This window comes from Lampetra planeri, unplaced genomic scaffold (assembly GCF_965212315.1).
Source record: "Lampetra planeri unplaced genomic scaffold, kcLamPlan1.2.h2 scaffold_1573, whole genome shotgun sequence".
NCBI lineage: Eukaryota > Metazoa > Chordata > Hyperoartia > Petromyzontiformes > Petromyzontidae > Lampetra > Lampetra planeri.
Genome location: NW_027614301.1, coordinates 4,495 through 21,639, shown reverse-complemented (window position 1 = coordinate 21,639; position 17,145 = coordinate 4,495). Strand labels below are relative to the sequence as shown.

The 17,145-nt window shown below is 53.6% G+C and overlaps 1 protein-coding gene across 1 annotated transcript; it reads left to right on the top strand.

Moving 5' to 3' along the window:
* Positions 1–238: 238 nt before the first annotated feature.
* SBDS (SBDS ribosome maturation factor) lies at positions 239–14,358 on the top strand. Its single transcript, XM_078622501.1, is given in 8 exon segments — positions 239–420; positions 1,522–1,680; positions 3,844–3,973; positions 7,605–7,805; positions 12,732–12,820; positions 12,894–12,957; positions 12,959–12,973; positions 14,037–14,358. Coding segments are annotated over 7 exon segments (756 nt in total). The 5' UTR covers positions 239–420; positions 1,522–1,552; the 3' UTR covers positions 14,166–14,358.
* Positions 14,359–17,145: the final 2,787 nt, after the last annotated feature.

The following is a 17,145-nucleotide window of genomic DNA, read 5'->3' as shown; positions in this document are numbered from 1 at the left end:
GTGGCGGTAGACGTCTTCTGGAGGCGGTAGACGCCTTCCGATAGCGGTAGACGTCTTCCGGTGGCGGTAGACGTCTTCCGGTGGCGGTAGACGCCTTCCGATAGCGGTAGACGTCTTCCGGTGGCGGTAGACGTCTTCCGGCGGCGGTAGACGTCTTCCGGCGGCGGTAGACGTCTTCCGGTGGCGGTAGACGTCTTCCGCCGCCAACTGAACGCAAGGAAGCTGGTCCGTTGGCTTTAAGGTGAACGCGTCAGCCATCGACGATCAGCGGCGGCGATAATAATTGTTGCGATGATGAATGATCGATAAGTTCTAATTACAAGTAGGCAGTTTATTGATTAGGAGGATGCCGTCTTAGCGACTGCGACCACGACCGGCGCACCTTGAAAGCGGCTCTCTCCACGGGAACGTGAGCCCGGTGTGAGTTGATTCATTACTTAATGAATATAGTATGAAGCTTATATAGTATGAAGCTTATATAGTATGAAGCTTATATAGTATAAAGTCTATATAGTACAGAGTCTATATAGTATGAAGCTTATATAGTATGAAGCTTATATAGTATGAAGCTTATATAGTATGAAGCTTATATAGTATAAAGTCTATATAGTACAGAGTCTATATAGTATGAAGCTTGTATAATATAAAGTCTATATAGTACAGAGTCTATATAGTATGAAGCTTATATAGTATGAAGCTGATATAGTATGAAGCTTATATAGTACAGAGTCTATATAGTACAGAGTCTATATAGTACAGAGTCTATATAGTACAGAGTCTATATAGTATGAAGCTTATATAGTATGAAGCTTATATAGTATGAAGCTTATATAGTATGAAGCTTATATAGTATGAAGCTTATATAGTATGAAGCTTATATAGTATGAAGCTTATATAGTATGAAGCTTATATAGTATGAAGCTTATATAGTATGAAGCTTATATAGTATGAAGCTTATATACTACAAAGTCTATATAGTACAGAGTCTATATAGTATGAAGCTTGTATACTACAAAGTCTATATAGTACAGAACCTATATAGTATGAAGCTTGTATAGTACAGAGTCTATATAGTACAGAACCTATATAGTATGAAGCTTGTATAGTACAGAGTCTATATAGTACAGAACCTATATAGTATGAAGCTTGTATAGTACAGAGTCTATATAGTACAGAACCTATATAGTATGAAGCTTATATAGTACAGAGTCTATATAGTACAGAAGCTATATAGTATGAAGCTTATATAGTACAAAGTCTATATAGTACAGAGTCTATATAGTATGAAGCTTATATAGTACAGAGTCTATATAGTACAGAGCTTATATAGTACAAAGCCTATATAGTACAGAGCTTATATAGTACAGAGTCTATATAGTACAGGGTTTACGTATTAGTAGTGTAGTAGTAGTGGTGTAGTAGTAGTGGTGGTGGTGATAGTGGTACCTAGTTTATATACTACAGAATCTATATACTACAGAACTAATGTAGTACAAATCCTCCGCCCCCTCCCCTCCGCAGCGGACTGTAACAACTATCCGGCGCGGCGAGGATGTCCATCTTCACGCCCACCAACCAGATTCGCCTCACCAACGTGGCCGTGGTTCGCTTGAAGAGGGCGGGGAAGCGCTTCGAGATCGCCTGCTACAAGAACAAGGTTCTCGGCTGGAGAAACAACGTGTGAGTTTATAAAACAAAAGACAAAAACTACGACCACCGTCACCACCACCACCACCACTAAGCTAAAGGCTGTTCAAAGATGTCGACCACCTCGCCTGGTCTGCAGGAGGTCGTGGGTTCGATCCCTGACCCTGGGAGATGTTGACTACCTCGCCTGGTCTACAGGAGGTCGTGGGTTCGATTAGCCTGAGAGATGTTGACTACCTCGCCTGGTCTGCAGGAGGTCGTGGGTTCGATTAGCCTGAGAGATGTTGACTACCTCGCCTGGTCTGCAGGAGGTCGTGGGTTCGATCCCGGACCCTGGGAGATGTTGACTACCTCGCCTGGTCTGCAGGAGGTCGTGGGTTCCATTCCTGACCCTGGGAGATGTCGACTACCTCGCCTGGTCTGCAGGAGGTCGTGGGTTCGATCCCTGACCCTGGGAGATGTTGACTACCTCGCCTGGTCTACAGGAGGTCGTGGGTTCGATCCCTGACCCTGGGAGATGTTGACTACCTCACCTGGTCTACAGGAGGTCGTGGGTTCGATCCCTGACCCTGGGAGATGTTGACCACCTCGCCTGGTCTACAGGAGGTCGTGGGTTCGATCCCCGACCCTGGGAGATGTTGACTACCTCGCCTGGTCTACAGGAGGTCGTGGGTTCGATTAGCCTGAGAGATGTTGACCACCTCGCCTGGTCTACAGGAGGTCGTGGGTTCGATTAGCCTGAGAGATGTTGACCACCTCGCCTGGTCTACAGGAGGTCGTGGGTTCGATTAGCCTGAGAGATGTTGACTACCTCGCCTGGTCTACAGGAGGTCGTGGGTTCGATTAGCCTGAGAGATGTTGACCACCTCGCCTGGTCTACAGGAGGTCGTGGGTTCGATTAGCCTGAGAGATGTTGACTACCTCGCCTGGTCTACAGGAGGTCGTGGGTTCGATTAGCCTGAGAGATGTTGACTACCTCGCCTGGTCTGCAGGAGGTCGTGGGTTCGATTAGCCTGAGAGATGTTGACTACCTCGCCTGGTCTACAGGAGGTCGTGGGTTCGATTAGCCTGAGAGATGTTGACCACCTCGCCTGGTCTACAGGAGGTCGTGGGTTCGATTAGCCTGAGAGATGTTGACCACCTCGCCTGGTCTACAGGAGGTCGTGGGTTCGATTAGCCTGAGAGATGTTGACTACCTCGCCTGGTCTACAGGAGGTCGTGGGTTCGATTAGCTTTGTGATGGTGATGGTTGTTGTTGTGATGATTGTTGTTGTGATGATTGTTGTTGTGATGATTGTTGTTGTGATGATTGTTGTTGTTGTGATGATGGTTGTTGTGATGATTGTTGTTGTGATGATTGTTGTTGTGATGATTGTTGTTGTGATGATTGTTGTTGTGATGATTGTTATTGTGATGATTGTTGTTATGATTGTTGTTGTGGTGATTGTTGTGACGATTGTTGTTGTGATGGTTGTTGTTGTGATGATTGTTGTTGTGATGGTTGTTGTTGTGATGATTGTTGTGACGATTGTTGTTGTGATGATTGTTCTGACGGTGGTGGTGATGATTGTTGTTGTGATGATTGTTGTTGTGGTGATTGTTGTTGTGATGATTGTTGTGACGATTGTTGTGATGCTTGTTGTTGTGGTGGTGATGATTGTTGTTGTGATGATTGTTGTTGTGATGATTGTTGTGACGATTGTTGTGATGCTTGTTGTTGTGGTGGTGGTGATTGTTGTTGTGATGATTGTTGTGGTGACGATTGTTGTGACGACGATTGTTGTGGTGACGATTGTTGTGGTGACGATTGTTGTTGTGACGATTGTTGTTGTGGCGGTGACGATTGTTGCCGCGACGATTGTTTGTGACGGTTGCGGCGGCGGTGGTGGTGACGATTGCTGATGTGATGATTGTTGTTGTGGCGGTGACGATTGTTGCCGCGACGATTGTTTGTGACGGTTGCGGTGGTGGCGGCGGTGACGATTGCTGTTGTGATGATTGTTGTGATAATTTTTTGTGTGATTATTGCTGTTGCTGTGATTGTTGTTGTGATGATTGTTGTTGTGATGATTGTTGTTGTGATGATTGTTGTGACGATTGTTGTTGTGGTGGTGATTATTGCTGTTGCTGTGATTGTTGTTGTGCTGATTGGCGTTGTTGCTGCTGTTGTTGTTGTTGTGCTGGTTGTTGTTGCAGTGAGAAGGACGTGGATGAGGTGCTACAGACTCACACGGTGTTTGTCAACGTCTCCAAAGGTCACACGGCCAAGAAGGACGACCTCCTGGCGGCGTTCTCGACCGACAACCAAACGGAGATCTGCAAGGAGGTGAGCGGTCGCTCCCCCCTCACCACCGCTCACCACCGCTCACTCGCCAGCCTCTCACTCACCCACTCAGTCGCTCGCTCGCTCGCCCAACCAACCACCCACTCAGCGCCCACCCACTCACCCACTCATTCAGTCACTCAGTCACTCACCCACTCACTCACTCAGTCACACACCCACCCACTCACCCACTCACTCAGTCACTCAGTCAGTCACTCACTCACCCACTCACTCAGTCACTCACTCACTCACTCACCCAGTCACCCACCCCCCACCCCTTCACCCACTCACCCACCCACCCACTCACTCACTCACTCACCCAGTCACCCACCCACTCACTCACTCAGTCACTCACCCACTCAATCAGTCACTCAGTCAGTCACTCAGTCACTCACTCATTCAGTCACTCATTCAGTCACTCAGTCAGTCAGTCAGTCACTCAGTCAGTCACTCAGTCAGTCACTCAGTCACTCACTCAGTCACTCACTCAGTCACTCAGTCAGTCACTCACTCAGTCACTCACCCACTCACTCACTCACCCACTCATTCACTCACTCACTCACTCACCCACCCAGTCGCTCGCCCAACCAACCACCCACTCAGCGCCCACCCACTCACCCACTCATTCAGTCACTCAGTCACTCACCCACTCACCCACTCACCCACTCACTCAGTCACCCACTCACTCACTCACTCACCCACCCACCCACCCACCCACTCACTCACTCAGTAACTCACTCACCCACTCACTCAGTCACTCACTCACCCACTCACTCACTCACCCAGTCACCCACCCCCCACCCCTTCACCCACTCACCCACCCACCCACTCACTCACTCACCCAGTCACCCACCCACCCACTCACTCACTCAGTCACTCACCCACTCAATCAGTCACTCAGTCAGTCACTCAGTCAGTCACTCATTCAGTCACTCAGTCAGTCAGTCAGTCACTCAGTCAGTCACTCAGTCAGTCACTCAGTCACTCACTCAGTCACTCACTCAGTCACTCACTCAGTCACTCACCCACTCACTCACCACTCACTCACTCACTCACTCACTCACTCACCCACCCAGTCGCTCGCCCAACCAACCACCCACTCAGCGCCCACCCACTCACCCACTCATTCAGTCACCCAGTCACCCACCCACTCACTCACTCAGTCACACACCCACCCACCCACTCACCCACTCACTCAGTCACCCACTCACTCACTCACTCACTCACCCACCCACCCACCCACCCACTCACTCACTCAGTAACTCACTCACCCACTCACTCAGTCACTCACTCACCCACTCACTCACTCACCCAGTCACCCACCCCCCACCCCTTCACCCACTCACCCACCCACTCACTCACTCACTCACCCAGTCACCCACCCACCCACTCACTCACTCAGTCACTCACCCACTCAATCAGTCACTCAGTCAGTCACTCAGTCAGTCACTCAGTCAGTCACTCAGTCACTCACTCAGTCAGTCACTCAGTCAGTCAGTCACTCAGTCACTCACTCAGTCACTCAGTCACTCACTCAGTCACTCACTCAGTCAGTCACTCAGTCAGTCACTCACTCAGTCACTCACCCACTCACTCACCCACTCACTCACTCAGTCACTCACTCACCCACCCACTCACCCACCCAGTCGCTCGCCCAACTAACCACCCACCCACTCAGTCGCCCACCCACTCACTCACACACTCACTCAGTCGCTCACTCAGTCAGTCACTCAGCCACTCAGTCACTCACTCACTCACCCACCCACTCACTCCCTTACTCACTCACTCACTCACCCACTCACTCCCTTACTCACTCACTCACTCACCCACTCACTCCCTTACTCACTCACTCACTCACCCACTCACTCCCTTACTCACTCACTCACTTACTCACTCACTCACTTACTCACTCACCCACTCACTCACCCACTCACCCCCCTCACCCACTCACCCACCCCCTCACTCACCCCACCCCTGTGTAAGATCCTCCTGAAGGGTGAGCTGCAGGTGAGCGAGCGTGAGCGCTCAAGTCAGCTGGAGCGCTCACGATCACTCACCCACTCACTCACTCACTCAGTCAGTCACTCAGTCAGTCACTCACTCAGTCACTCACTCAGTCACTCACTCACTCAGTCAGTCACTCACCCACTCACTCACCCACCCAGTCACCCACCCACTCACTCACTCAGTCACTCACCCACCCACCCACCCACCCACTCACTCACTCACCCACCCACTCACTCACTCACTCACTCACTCACTCACTCACCCACCCACCCACCCACTCACTCAGTCACTCACCCACCCACCCACTCACTCACCCACCCACTCACTCACTCACTCACCCACTCACCCACCCACCCACCCACTCACTCACCCAGTCACTCACTCAGTCACTCACCCACCCACTCACCCACCCACTCACCCACCCACCCACTCACTCACTCACCCCCTCACTCACTCACTCACTCACCCACTCACTCACTCAGTCAGTCACTCACTCACTCACCCAGCCACTCACTCACCCCCTCACCTACTCACTCACTCACCCAGTCACTCACTCAGTCACTCACCCACTCACTCACTCACCCCCTCACCCACTCACTCACTCACTCACCCACTCACTCACCCCCTCACCCACTCACTCACCCCCTCACCCACTCACTCACCCCCTCACCCACCCCCTCACCCCCGTGTAAGATCCTCCTGAAGGGTGAGTTGCAAGTGAGTGAGCGTGAGCGCTCCAGTCAGCTGGAGCGCTCACGGTCACTCACCCACTCACTCACTCACTCACCCACTCACTCACTCACGCACCCACTCACCCACTCACCCACTCACTCACTCAGTCACTCACTCACTCACTCACTTACCCAGTCACTCACTCACCCACCCACTCACCCACCCACCCACTCACACACTCACTCACTCAGTCACCCAGTCACTCACTCACTCAGTCACCCAGTCACTCACTCACCCACTCACTCACTCACACACTCACCCACTCACCCACCCCCTCACCCCTCCACCCCTGTGTAAGATCCTCCTGAAGGGTGAGCTGCAGGTGAGTGAGCGTGAGCGCTCCAGCCAGCTGGAGCGCTCACGCTCACTCACCCACTCACTCACTCAGTCAGTCAGTCACTCACTCACTCAGTCACTCACTCACTCAGTCACTCACTCAGTCACTCACTCACTCAGTCACTCACTCAGTCACTCACTCACTCAGTCACTCACTCACTCAGTCACCCACCCACTCACTCACTCACCCCCTCACTCACTCACTCACTCACCCCCTCACCCACTCACTCACCCACTCACTCACCCACTCACCCACTCACCCACCCCCTCACCCCTCCACCCCTGTGTAAGATCCTCCTGAAGGGTGAGTTGCAAGTGAGTGAGCGTGAGCGCTCCAGTCAGCTGGAGCGCTCACGATCACTCACCCACTCACTCACTCACTCAGTCACTCACTCAGTCACTCACTCACTCAGTCAGTCACTCACCCACTCACTCACCCACCCAGTCACTCACTCAGTCACTCACTCACTCACTCACCCACTCACTCACTCACTCACTCACCCACTCACTCACCCACTCACCCACTCACCCACCCCCTCACCCTTCCACCCCGTGTAAGATCCTCCTGAAGGGTGAGCTGCAGGTGAGTGAGCGTGAGCGCTCCAGTCAGCTGGAGCAGTCGTTCCGCGACATCGCCACCACCGTGGCGGACAAGTGCGTCAACCCCGACACCCGGCGGCCTTACCCCGTGGGGGTAGTGGAGCGTGCCATGAGGGACGCCCACATCTCTGTGAGGCCCCACAAGGGCACAAAGCAGCAGGTGAGTGAGTGGGGTGAGCGTGGGGTGAGTGGGTGAGTGGGGTGAGTGAATGGTGTGAGTGGGGTGAGTGTGGGGTGAGTGGGTGAGTGGTGTGAGTGGGGTGAGTGTGGGGTGAGTGAGTGGGTGGGTGGGTGGGTGGGTGAGTGGGTGAGTGGGTGGTGAGTGAGTGGGTGGGTGGGTGGTGGGTGAGTGGGTGGGTGGTGAGTGAGTGGTGAGTGAGTGGGTGAGTGAGTGAGTGAGTGGGGTGAGTGAGTGGTGAGTGAGTGAGTGGTGAGTGAGTGAGTGAGTGGTGAGTGAGTGGTGAGTGAGTGGGGTGAGTGAGTGGTGAGTGAGTGAGTGAGTGGTGAGTGAGTGGTGAGTGAGTGAGTGGTGAGTGAGTGAGTGAGTGGTGAGTGAGTGGTGAGTGAGTGAGTGGTGAGTGAGTGGTGAGTGAGTGGTGAGTGAGTGGGGTGAGTGAGTGGTGAGTGAGTGGTGAGTGAGTGAGTGGGTGAGTCGGTGGGTGAGTGAGTGGGTGAGTGAGTGAGTGGTGAGTGAGTGGGTGAGTCGGTGGGTGAGTGAGTGGGTGAGTGAGTGGTGAGTGAGTGAGTGAGTGGTGAGTGAGTGAGTGAGTGAGTGGTGAGTGAGTGAGTGAGTGGTGAGTGAGTGAGTGGGTGAGTGAGTGAGTGAGTGAGTGGTGAGTGAGTGAGTGTGAGTGAGTGGTGAGTGGTGAGTGAGTGGGTGAGTGGTGAGTGAGTGAGTGGTGAGTGAGTGAGTGAGTGAGTGAGTGAGTGGTGAGTGAGTGAGTGAGTGGTGAGTGAGTGAGTGAGTGGTGAGTGAGTGGTGAGTGAGTGTGAGTGAGTGGGTGAGTGAGTGGTGAGTGAGTGGTGGTGAGTGGGTGAGTGAGTGGTGAGTGAGTGGTGAGTGAGTGGGTGAGTGAGTGGGTGAGTGAGTGGTGAGTGAGTGGTGAGGTGAGTGGTGAGTGAGTGGTGAGTTGGTGAGTGGTGAGTGAGTGGTGAGTGAGTGGTGAGTGAGTGGGTGAGTGAGTGGTGAGTGAGTGGTGAGTGGGTGAGTGAGTGGTGAGTGAGTGGTGAGTTGGTGAGTGGTGAGTGAGTGGTGAGTGAGTGGTGAGTGGGTGAGTGGTGAGTGAGTGGTGAGTGAGTGGGTGAGTGGTGAGTGGTGTGAGTGGAGTGAGTGAGTGGTGAGTGGGTGGTGAGTGAGTGGTGAGTGGTGAGTGAGTGGAGTGAGTGGTGAGTGGGTGAGTGAGTGGTGAGTGTGGAGTGAGTGGTGAGTGAGTGGTGAGTGAGTGGTGAGTGAGTGGTGAGTGGGTGAGTGAGTGGTGAGTGAGTGGTGAGTGGTGAGTGAGTGGTGAGTGAGTGGGTGAGTGAGTGGTGAGTGAGTGGTGAGTCAGTGGGGTGAGTGAGTGGTGAGTGAGTGAGTGGTGTGAGTGGGGTGAGTGGGTGGGTGGAGTGAGTGTGTGAGTGTGTGGGATGAGTGAGTGGTGAGTGAGTGGTGAGTGAGTGAGTGAGTGGGGTGAGCGTGGGGTGAGCGTGGGGTGAGTGGTGAGTGAGTGGGTGAGTGAGTGAGTGAGTGGTTGGGTGAGTGGGTGGTGGGGTGAGTGAGTGGTGTGAGTGGTGTAAGTGGGTGTGAGTGGGTGGGTGGGTGAGTGGGTGAGGTGGGTGGGTGAGTGAGTGAGTTGGTGAGTGAGTGAGTGGTGAGTGAGTGGTGAGTGAGTGAGTGGTGAGTGAGTGGTGAGTGAGTGGATGAGTGAGTGGTGAGTGGTGAGTGAGTGGTGAGTGAGTGAGTGAGTGGTGAGTGAGTGGTGAGTGAGTGGGTGAGTGAGTGAGTGAGTGGTGAGTGGGTGAGTGAGTGGTGAGTGAGTGGTGAGTGAGTGGTGAGTGAGTGAGTGGGTGGGTGGGTGAGTGAGTGAGTGAGTGGTGAGTGAGGTGAGTGGGTGGGTGGGTGAGTGAGTGAGTGGTGAGTGAGTGAGTGGGTGAGTGAGTGAGTGAGAGGTGAGTGGGTGAGTCAGTGGGTGGGTGAGTGAGTGGTGAGTGAGTGGTGAGTGAGTGGGTGGGGTGAGTGAGTGAGTGAGTGGTGAGTGAGTGGGTGGGTGGGGTGGAGTGAGTGAGTGGTGAGTGAGTGAGTGGTGAGTGGTGAGTGAGTGAGTGGTGAGTGGTGAGTGGGTGAGTCAGTGGGTGGGTGAGTGGTGAGTCAGTGGGTGGGTGAGTGGTGAGTGAGTGGGTGAGTGAGTGGGTGAGTGGGTGAGTCAGTGGGTGGGTGAGTGAGTGGTGAGTGAGTGGGGTGAGTGAGTGAGTGGGTGGGTGAGTGAGTGGGTGATGGGGTGAGTCGGTGGGTGAGTGTGAGTGAGTGGTGAGTGGGTGAGTGAGTGGTGAGTGGGTGAGTCAGTGGGTGGGTGAGTGAGTGGTGAGTGAGTGGGGTGAGTGAGTGGGGTGAGTGAGTGTGAGTGAGTGGGTGAGTGAGTGGTGAGTGAGTGGGTGAGTGAGTGGTGAGTGTGGGTGAGTCAGTGGGTGGGTGAGTGAGTGAGTGGTGAGTGAGTGGTGAGTGAGTGAGTGAGTGGGTGAGTGAGTGGTGAGTGGGTGAGTCGGTGGGTGAGTGAGTGAGTGGTGAGTGGGTGAGTGAGTGGTGAGTGGGTGAGTCAGTGGGTGGGTGAGTTAGTGGTGAGTGAGTGAGTGGGGTGAGTGAGTGGGGGTGAGTGAGTGGTGAGTGAGTGGGTGAGTGAGTGGTGAGTGGGGTGAGTCAGTGGGTGGGTGAGTGAGTGAGTGGGGTGAGTGAGTGGTGAGTGAGTGAGTGGGTGAGTGGGGTGAGTGGTGAGTGAGTGGGTGAGTGAGTGGTGAGTGGGTGAGTCAGTGGGTGGGTGAGTGAGTGAGTGGTGAGTGAGTGGTGAGTGAGTGAGTGGGGTGAGTGAGTGGTGAGTGAGTGGGGTGAGTGAGTGGTGAGTGGGTGAGTCGGTGGGTGAGTGAGTGAGTGAGTGGTGAGTGAGTGGTGAGTGAGTGGGTGAGTGAGTGAGTGAGTGGTGAGTGGGTGAGTGAGTGGTGAGTGAGTGGTGAGTGAGTGGGTGGGTGAGTGAGTGAGTGAGTGGTGAGTGAGTGAGTGGGTGGGTGGGTGAGTGAGTGAGTGGTGAGTGAGTGAGTGAGTGGTGAGTGAGTGGTGAGTGGGTGGTGAGTGGGTGAGTGAGTGGTGAGTGGGTGAGTCAGTGGGTGGGTGAGTGAGTGGTGAGTGAGTGGGGTGAGTGAGTGGGGTGAGTGATGTGGGTGAGTGAGTGGTGAGTGGGTGAGTCGGTGGGTGAGTGAGTGAGTGGTGAGTGTGGGGTGAGTGAGTGAGTGAGTGGTAGTGAGTGGTGAGTGGGTGGTGAGGGGTGGGTGAGTGAGTGAGTGGTGAGTGAGTGGTGAGTGAGTGGTGAGTGGGTGGGGTGGGTGAGTGAGTGAGTGGGTGGGTGGGGTAGTGAGTGAGTGGTGAGTGAGTGAGTGAGTGTGGGTGAGTGAGTGAGTGGTGAGTGAGTGAGTGGTGAGTGAGTGAGTGGTGAGTGGGTGGGTGAGTGAGTGGGTGGGGTGAGGTGTGGTGAGTGAGTGAGTGGTGAGTGAGTGGGGTGAGTGAGTGGGGTGAGTGAGTGGTGAGTGAGTGAGTCGGTGGGTGAGTGAGGTGAGTGAGTGGTGAGTGGTGAGTGGAGTGAGTGAGTGAGTGAGTGGGGTGAGTGAGTGGGGTGAATGAGTGGTGAGTGAGTGGGTGAGTGGGTGAGTCAGTGGGTGGGTGAGTGAGTGGGGTGAGTGAGTGGGTGAGTGAGTGGTGAGTGGGTGAGTCAGTGGGTGGGTGAGTGAGTGAGTGGGGTGAGTGAGTGGTGAGTGAGTGGGTGAGTGAGTGGTGAGTGAGTGGGTGAGTGAGTGGTGAGTGGGTGAGTCAGTGGGTGGGTGAGTGAGTGAGTGGTGAGTGAGTGGGTGAGTGAGTGGTGAGTGGGTGAGTCAGTGGGTGGGTGAGTGAGTGAGTGGTGAGTGAGTGGGTGAGTGAGTGGTGAGTGGGTGAGTCAGTGGGTGGGGTGAGTGAGTGAGTGGTGAGTGAGTGGGTGAGTGAGTGGTGAGTGGGTGAGTCAGTGGGTGGGGTGAGTGAGTGAGTGGTGAGTGAGTGGGTGAGTGAGTGGTGAGTGGGTGAGTCAGTGGGTGGGTGAGTGAGTGAGTGGTGAGTGAGTGGGGGTGAGTGAGTGGTGAGTGAGTGGTGAGTGAGTGGGTGAGTGAGTGGTGAGTGGGTGAGTCGGTGGGTGGGTGAGTGAGTGAGTGGGGTGAGTGAGTGGGGTGAGTGAGTGGTGAGTGAGTGGGTGAGTGAGTGAGTGAGTGGGTGAGTCGGGTGGGTGGGGTGAGTTAGTGAGTGATGAGTGAGTGGGGGTGAGTGAGTGGGGTGAGTGAGTGGTGGTGAGTGAGTGGGTGAGTGAGTGGTGAGTCGGTGGGTGGGTGAGTGAGTGAGTGGTGAGTGAGTGGGGGTGAGTGAGTGGGGTGAGTGAGTGGTGAGTGAGTGGGTGTGAGTGAGTGGGGGTGAGTGAGTGGTGAGTGGTGAGTGAGGTGAGTGGGTGAGTGAGTGAGTGGGGTGAGTGAGTGGTGAGTGAGTGAGTGTCTGAGTGAGTGAGTGGGGGTGAGTGAGTGGTGAGTGTGTGGGGGTGAGTGGGGTGAGTGTGTGGGGTGAGTGGGGTGAGTGCGTGGTGAGTGTGTGGGGTGAGTGGGGTGAGTGTGTGGGGTGAGTGGGGTGAGTGAGTGGTGAGTGTGTGGGGTGAGTGTGTGGGGTGAGTGGGGTGAGTGAGTGGTGAGTGTGTGGGGTGAGTGGGGTGAGTGGGGTGAGTGCGTGGTGAGTGTCTGGGGTGAGCGTGTGGTGAATGAGTGGTGAGTGTGTGTGTGTGCGTGTGTAACATGTGTGTGTGTACGTGTGTGTGTGTGTGTGTGTGTCCAGGCCCTGGAGGTTATCCGCGTCCTCAAGCAAAGCATGGCCATCGAGAGAGCCCAGATGCGCCTACGTCTGGTGCTGCCTCTCCGTGGCGGTGGTGGTGGGCGGTGGTGGCGGTGGTGGTGGTGGTGGTGGTGGCGGTGGTGGTGGTGGTGGTGGTGGCGATGCCAAGCGTTTGCGCGAGAAGCTGAGGCCTTACATGGCGGTGACCGAGAGAGAGGAGTGCGGGAGATCGCGAGATGGAGATTGTGAGAGTCGCGCACACGCGTACACACACACACGCGCAGACACGCATACACACGTACACACACATGCACACACACGTACGCACACGCACGCACACACACACACACACACACACACGCACGCGCGCACACACACACACACGCACACACACACGTACACGCACGCGCACGTACACACACACGCACACACGCGCACACATACACGCACACGTACACGTATACACAAAACGTACACACACACACGTACACACACACACACATATACACACACGTACACACACACGTACACACACACACACACACATATACACACACGTACACACACACACGTACACACACACACGTACACACACACACGTACACACACACACGTACACACACACACGTACACACACACACGTACACACACACACGTACACACACACACACGTACACACACACGTACACACACACACACGTACACACACACGTACACACACACACGTACACACACGCGTACACACATGTACACACACACGCACACACACGCGTACACGCATACACACGCACACACACACACGTACACACACACATACACGCACACACACGTACACACACACACACGTACACACACACACACGTACACACACACACACGTACACACACACACACATACACACACACGTACACACACACACATACACACACAAGTACACACACACACACGCGCACACGTACACAAGCGCACACGTACACGCACACATACACACACACACGTACAAACACACACACGCACACACACACACACACGCATACACACGCACACTTACACACACACGCGCACGCACACACACGTGGTGACGTCACCGCCACTTAGTGGCGAATGGCGGTTGTGGTTGTTGTGTGTGTGTCTGTGTGTGACTGTGTGTGTGTGTGACTGTGTGTGTGTGTCTGTGTGTGACTGTGTGTGACTGTGTGTGTGTGTGACTGTGTGTGTGTGACTGTGTGACTGTGTGTGTGTGTGACTGTGTGTGTGTGTGACTGTGTGTGACTGTGTGACTGTGTGTGTGTGTGACTGTGTGTGTAGGTGTGCTTGGTGGACCCAGGCTCATTCCGCGTGCTGGACGAGGTGGTGAGGAGGGAGACGCGTGGAGCTGGAGCTGTGGAGGTGCTCAGCCTCAAGGATGTGGAAGAGGGGGATGAGCGGCTGGAGTAGAGTACAACAGCAACAACAACCACAACAACCACGACAACAACAACAACAACAACCACAACAACAACCACAACAACCACAACAACAACCACAACGACTACAAGCAAAAACATTAAAACCACAATAACAACCACCACGACCATCATCACTACCACCATTACCATCATCATCATCACCACCACCATCACCACCACCATCATCACTACCATCACCACCACCACCATCACCACCATCATCACTACCATCACCACCACCACCATCACCACCATCATCACTACCATCACCATCAGCACCACCATCATCATCGTCACCACTACCACCATCATCGTCATCACCACTACCACCATCATCATCATCACCACCACCATCATCATCATCACCATCACCACCACCATCACCACCACCATCATCATCATCATCACCACCACCACCACCATCATCATCATCACCACCATCACCACCACCACCATCACCACCACCACCATCATCATCATCACCACCATCACCACCACCACCATCACCACCACCACCATCATCATCATCACCACCATCACCACCACCACCATCACCACCACCACCATCACCACCACCACCATCATCATCATCACCACCATCACCACCACCATCATCATCATCATCATCACTACCATCACCACCACCACCATCATCACTACCATCACCATCAGCACCACCATCATCATCGTCACCACTACCACCATCATCATCACCACCACCACCACCATCATCATCATCATCACCACCACCATCACCACCACCATCATCACCACCACCATCACCACCACCACCACCATCACCACCACCACCACCATCATCATCATCATCACCACCACCATCACCACCACCACAATGGCGACATCGATGATGTTAGGCAGCAATGATGGTGATGGCGATGGTGACGTTGATGATTGTGACGATGGTGACGATGTTGACGATGGTGACGATGGTGATGATGACGACGATGGTGATGGTGATGGTGGTGACGATGGTGACGATGGTGACGATGATGATGGTGATGGTGACGGTGGTGACGATGGTGACGTTGATGATGACGATGGTGACGATGGTGATGGTGACGATGGTGACGATGATGATGGTGATGGTGACGATGATGATGGTGATGGTGACGATGGTGACGATGGTGACAATTGTGACGATGACAGTGCTGATGGCATCGATGGCGTTGTGGCAAATTGAAACGTTCCGGTATAAATAAAACAACACTCTTGATCATCTCTGGCGAGTGTGTTAGTGCGAGTGTGTTAGTGTGTGTGAGAGTGTGTGTGAGTGTGTTAGTGTGTGTGAGTGTGAGTGTGTTAGTGTGAGTGTGTTAGTGTGTGTGAGTGTGTTAGTGTGTGTGAGTGTGAGAGTGTGTGTGAGTGTGAGTCTGGATGGGTGCGAGGGGCTGGTAACCCATCCACCTTCAATAAATTACCACTAAACCACGTCTAAAATATCGAACTAACAAGCTTGTGCCGGAGGCCCCGGGGGGGACAGGCGTCTATGACGTCTCCTGCCCAAACCCCATTTGGCGGAGCCAGGAGATTGAATCTTCACCCTCGGGGCTCCTCCAGAAACAACGAAAAGCCACTACGGATGGCCACGTGGAATGGTTGGAACGCTCACTGCGGAGGAGGAGAGGCTGCCACTCCTCTGTCGGGAGCTGGACCGGTACCGCCTGGATCTCTGTGGCATTCAGGAGGTCCGGTGGACCGGCTCTGGCTCCTGCCACCATGAGGGGTGGACAGTCCTCCACTCGGGGGAGGAGACTCCCAAACAACAGGGTGTGGCTCTTCTTCTGAACAAAAGAATGAAGGGGGCGTGGGAGCGTGGCGGTGAGGTGTGGGAAGCTGTAAGCCCCAGGCTACTTTGGGCTCGCCTTCCCATCACTCACCAACTCACACACAGACACACTCACTCATACACATACATACACACTCACCTACTCACACGCAGACACACTCACCTACTGACTCACTAACTTACTATACACACCCACTCACCTACTCGCCTACTCACTCACCTACTCACACACACAGAAACACTCATACACATACACACACACTCACCTACTCACTCACACACAGACACACACACTCACCTACTCACTCACCTACTCACACAGAAACACTCACTCACACACAGACACACACACTCACCTACTCACTCACACACAGACACACACACTCACCTACTCACTCACCTACTCACACATACAGAAACACTCACTCACACACAGACACACACACTCACCTACTCACTCACACACAGACACACACACTCACCTACTCACTCACCTACTCACACATACAGAAACACTCACACACAGACACACACACTCACCTACTCACTCACCTACTCACACATACAGAAACACTCACTCACACACAGACACACACACTCACCTACTCACACAGACACACACACTCACCTACTCACTCACCTACTCACACATACAGAAACACTCACTCACACACAGACACACACACTCACCTACTCACTCACACACAGACACACACACTCACCTACTCACTCACCTACTCACACATACAGAAACACTCACTCACACACAGACACACACACTCACCTACTCACTCACACACAGACACACACACTCACCTACTCACTCACCTACTCACACATACACTCACCTACTCACTCACCTACTCACACATACAGAAACACTCACTCATACACATACATACACACTCACCTACTCACTCACACACAGACACACACACTCACCTACTCACTCACACACAGACACACACACTCACCTACTCACTCACACACAGACACACACACTCACCTACTCACTCACCTACTCACACATACAGAAACACTCACTCACACACAGACACACACACTCACCTACTCACTCACACACAGACACACACACTCACCTACTCGCTCACACACAGACACACACACTCACCTACTCACTCACACACAGACACACACACTC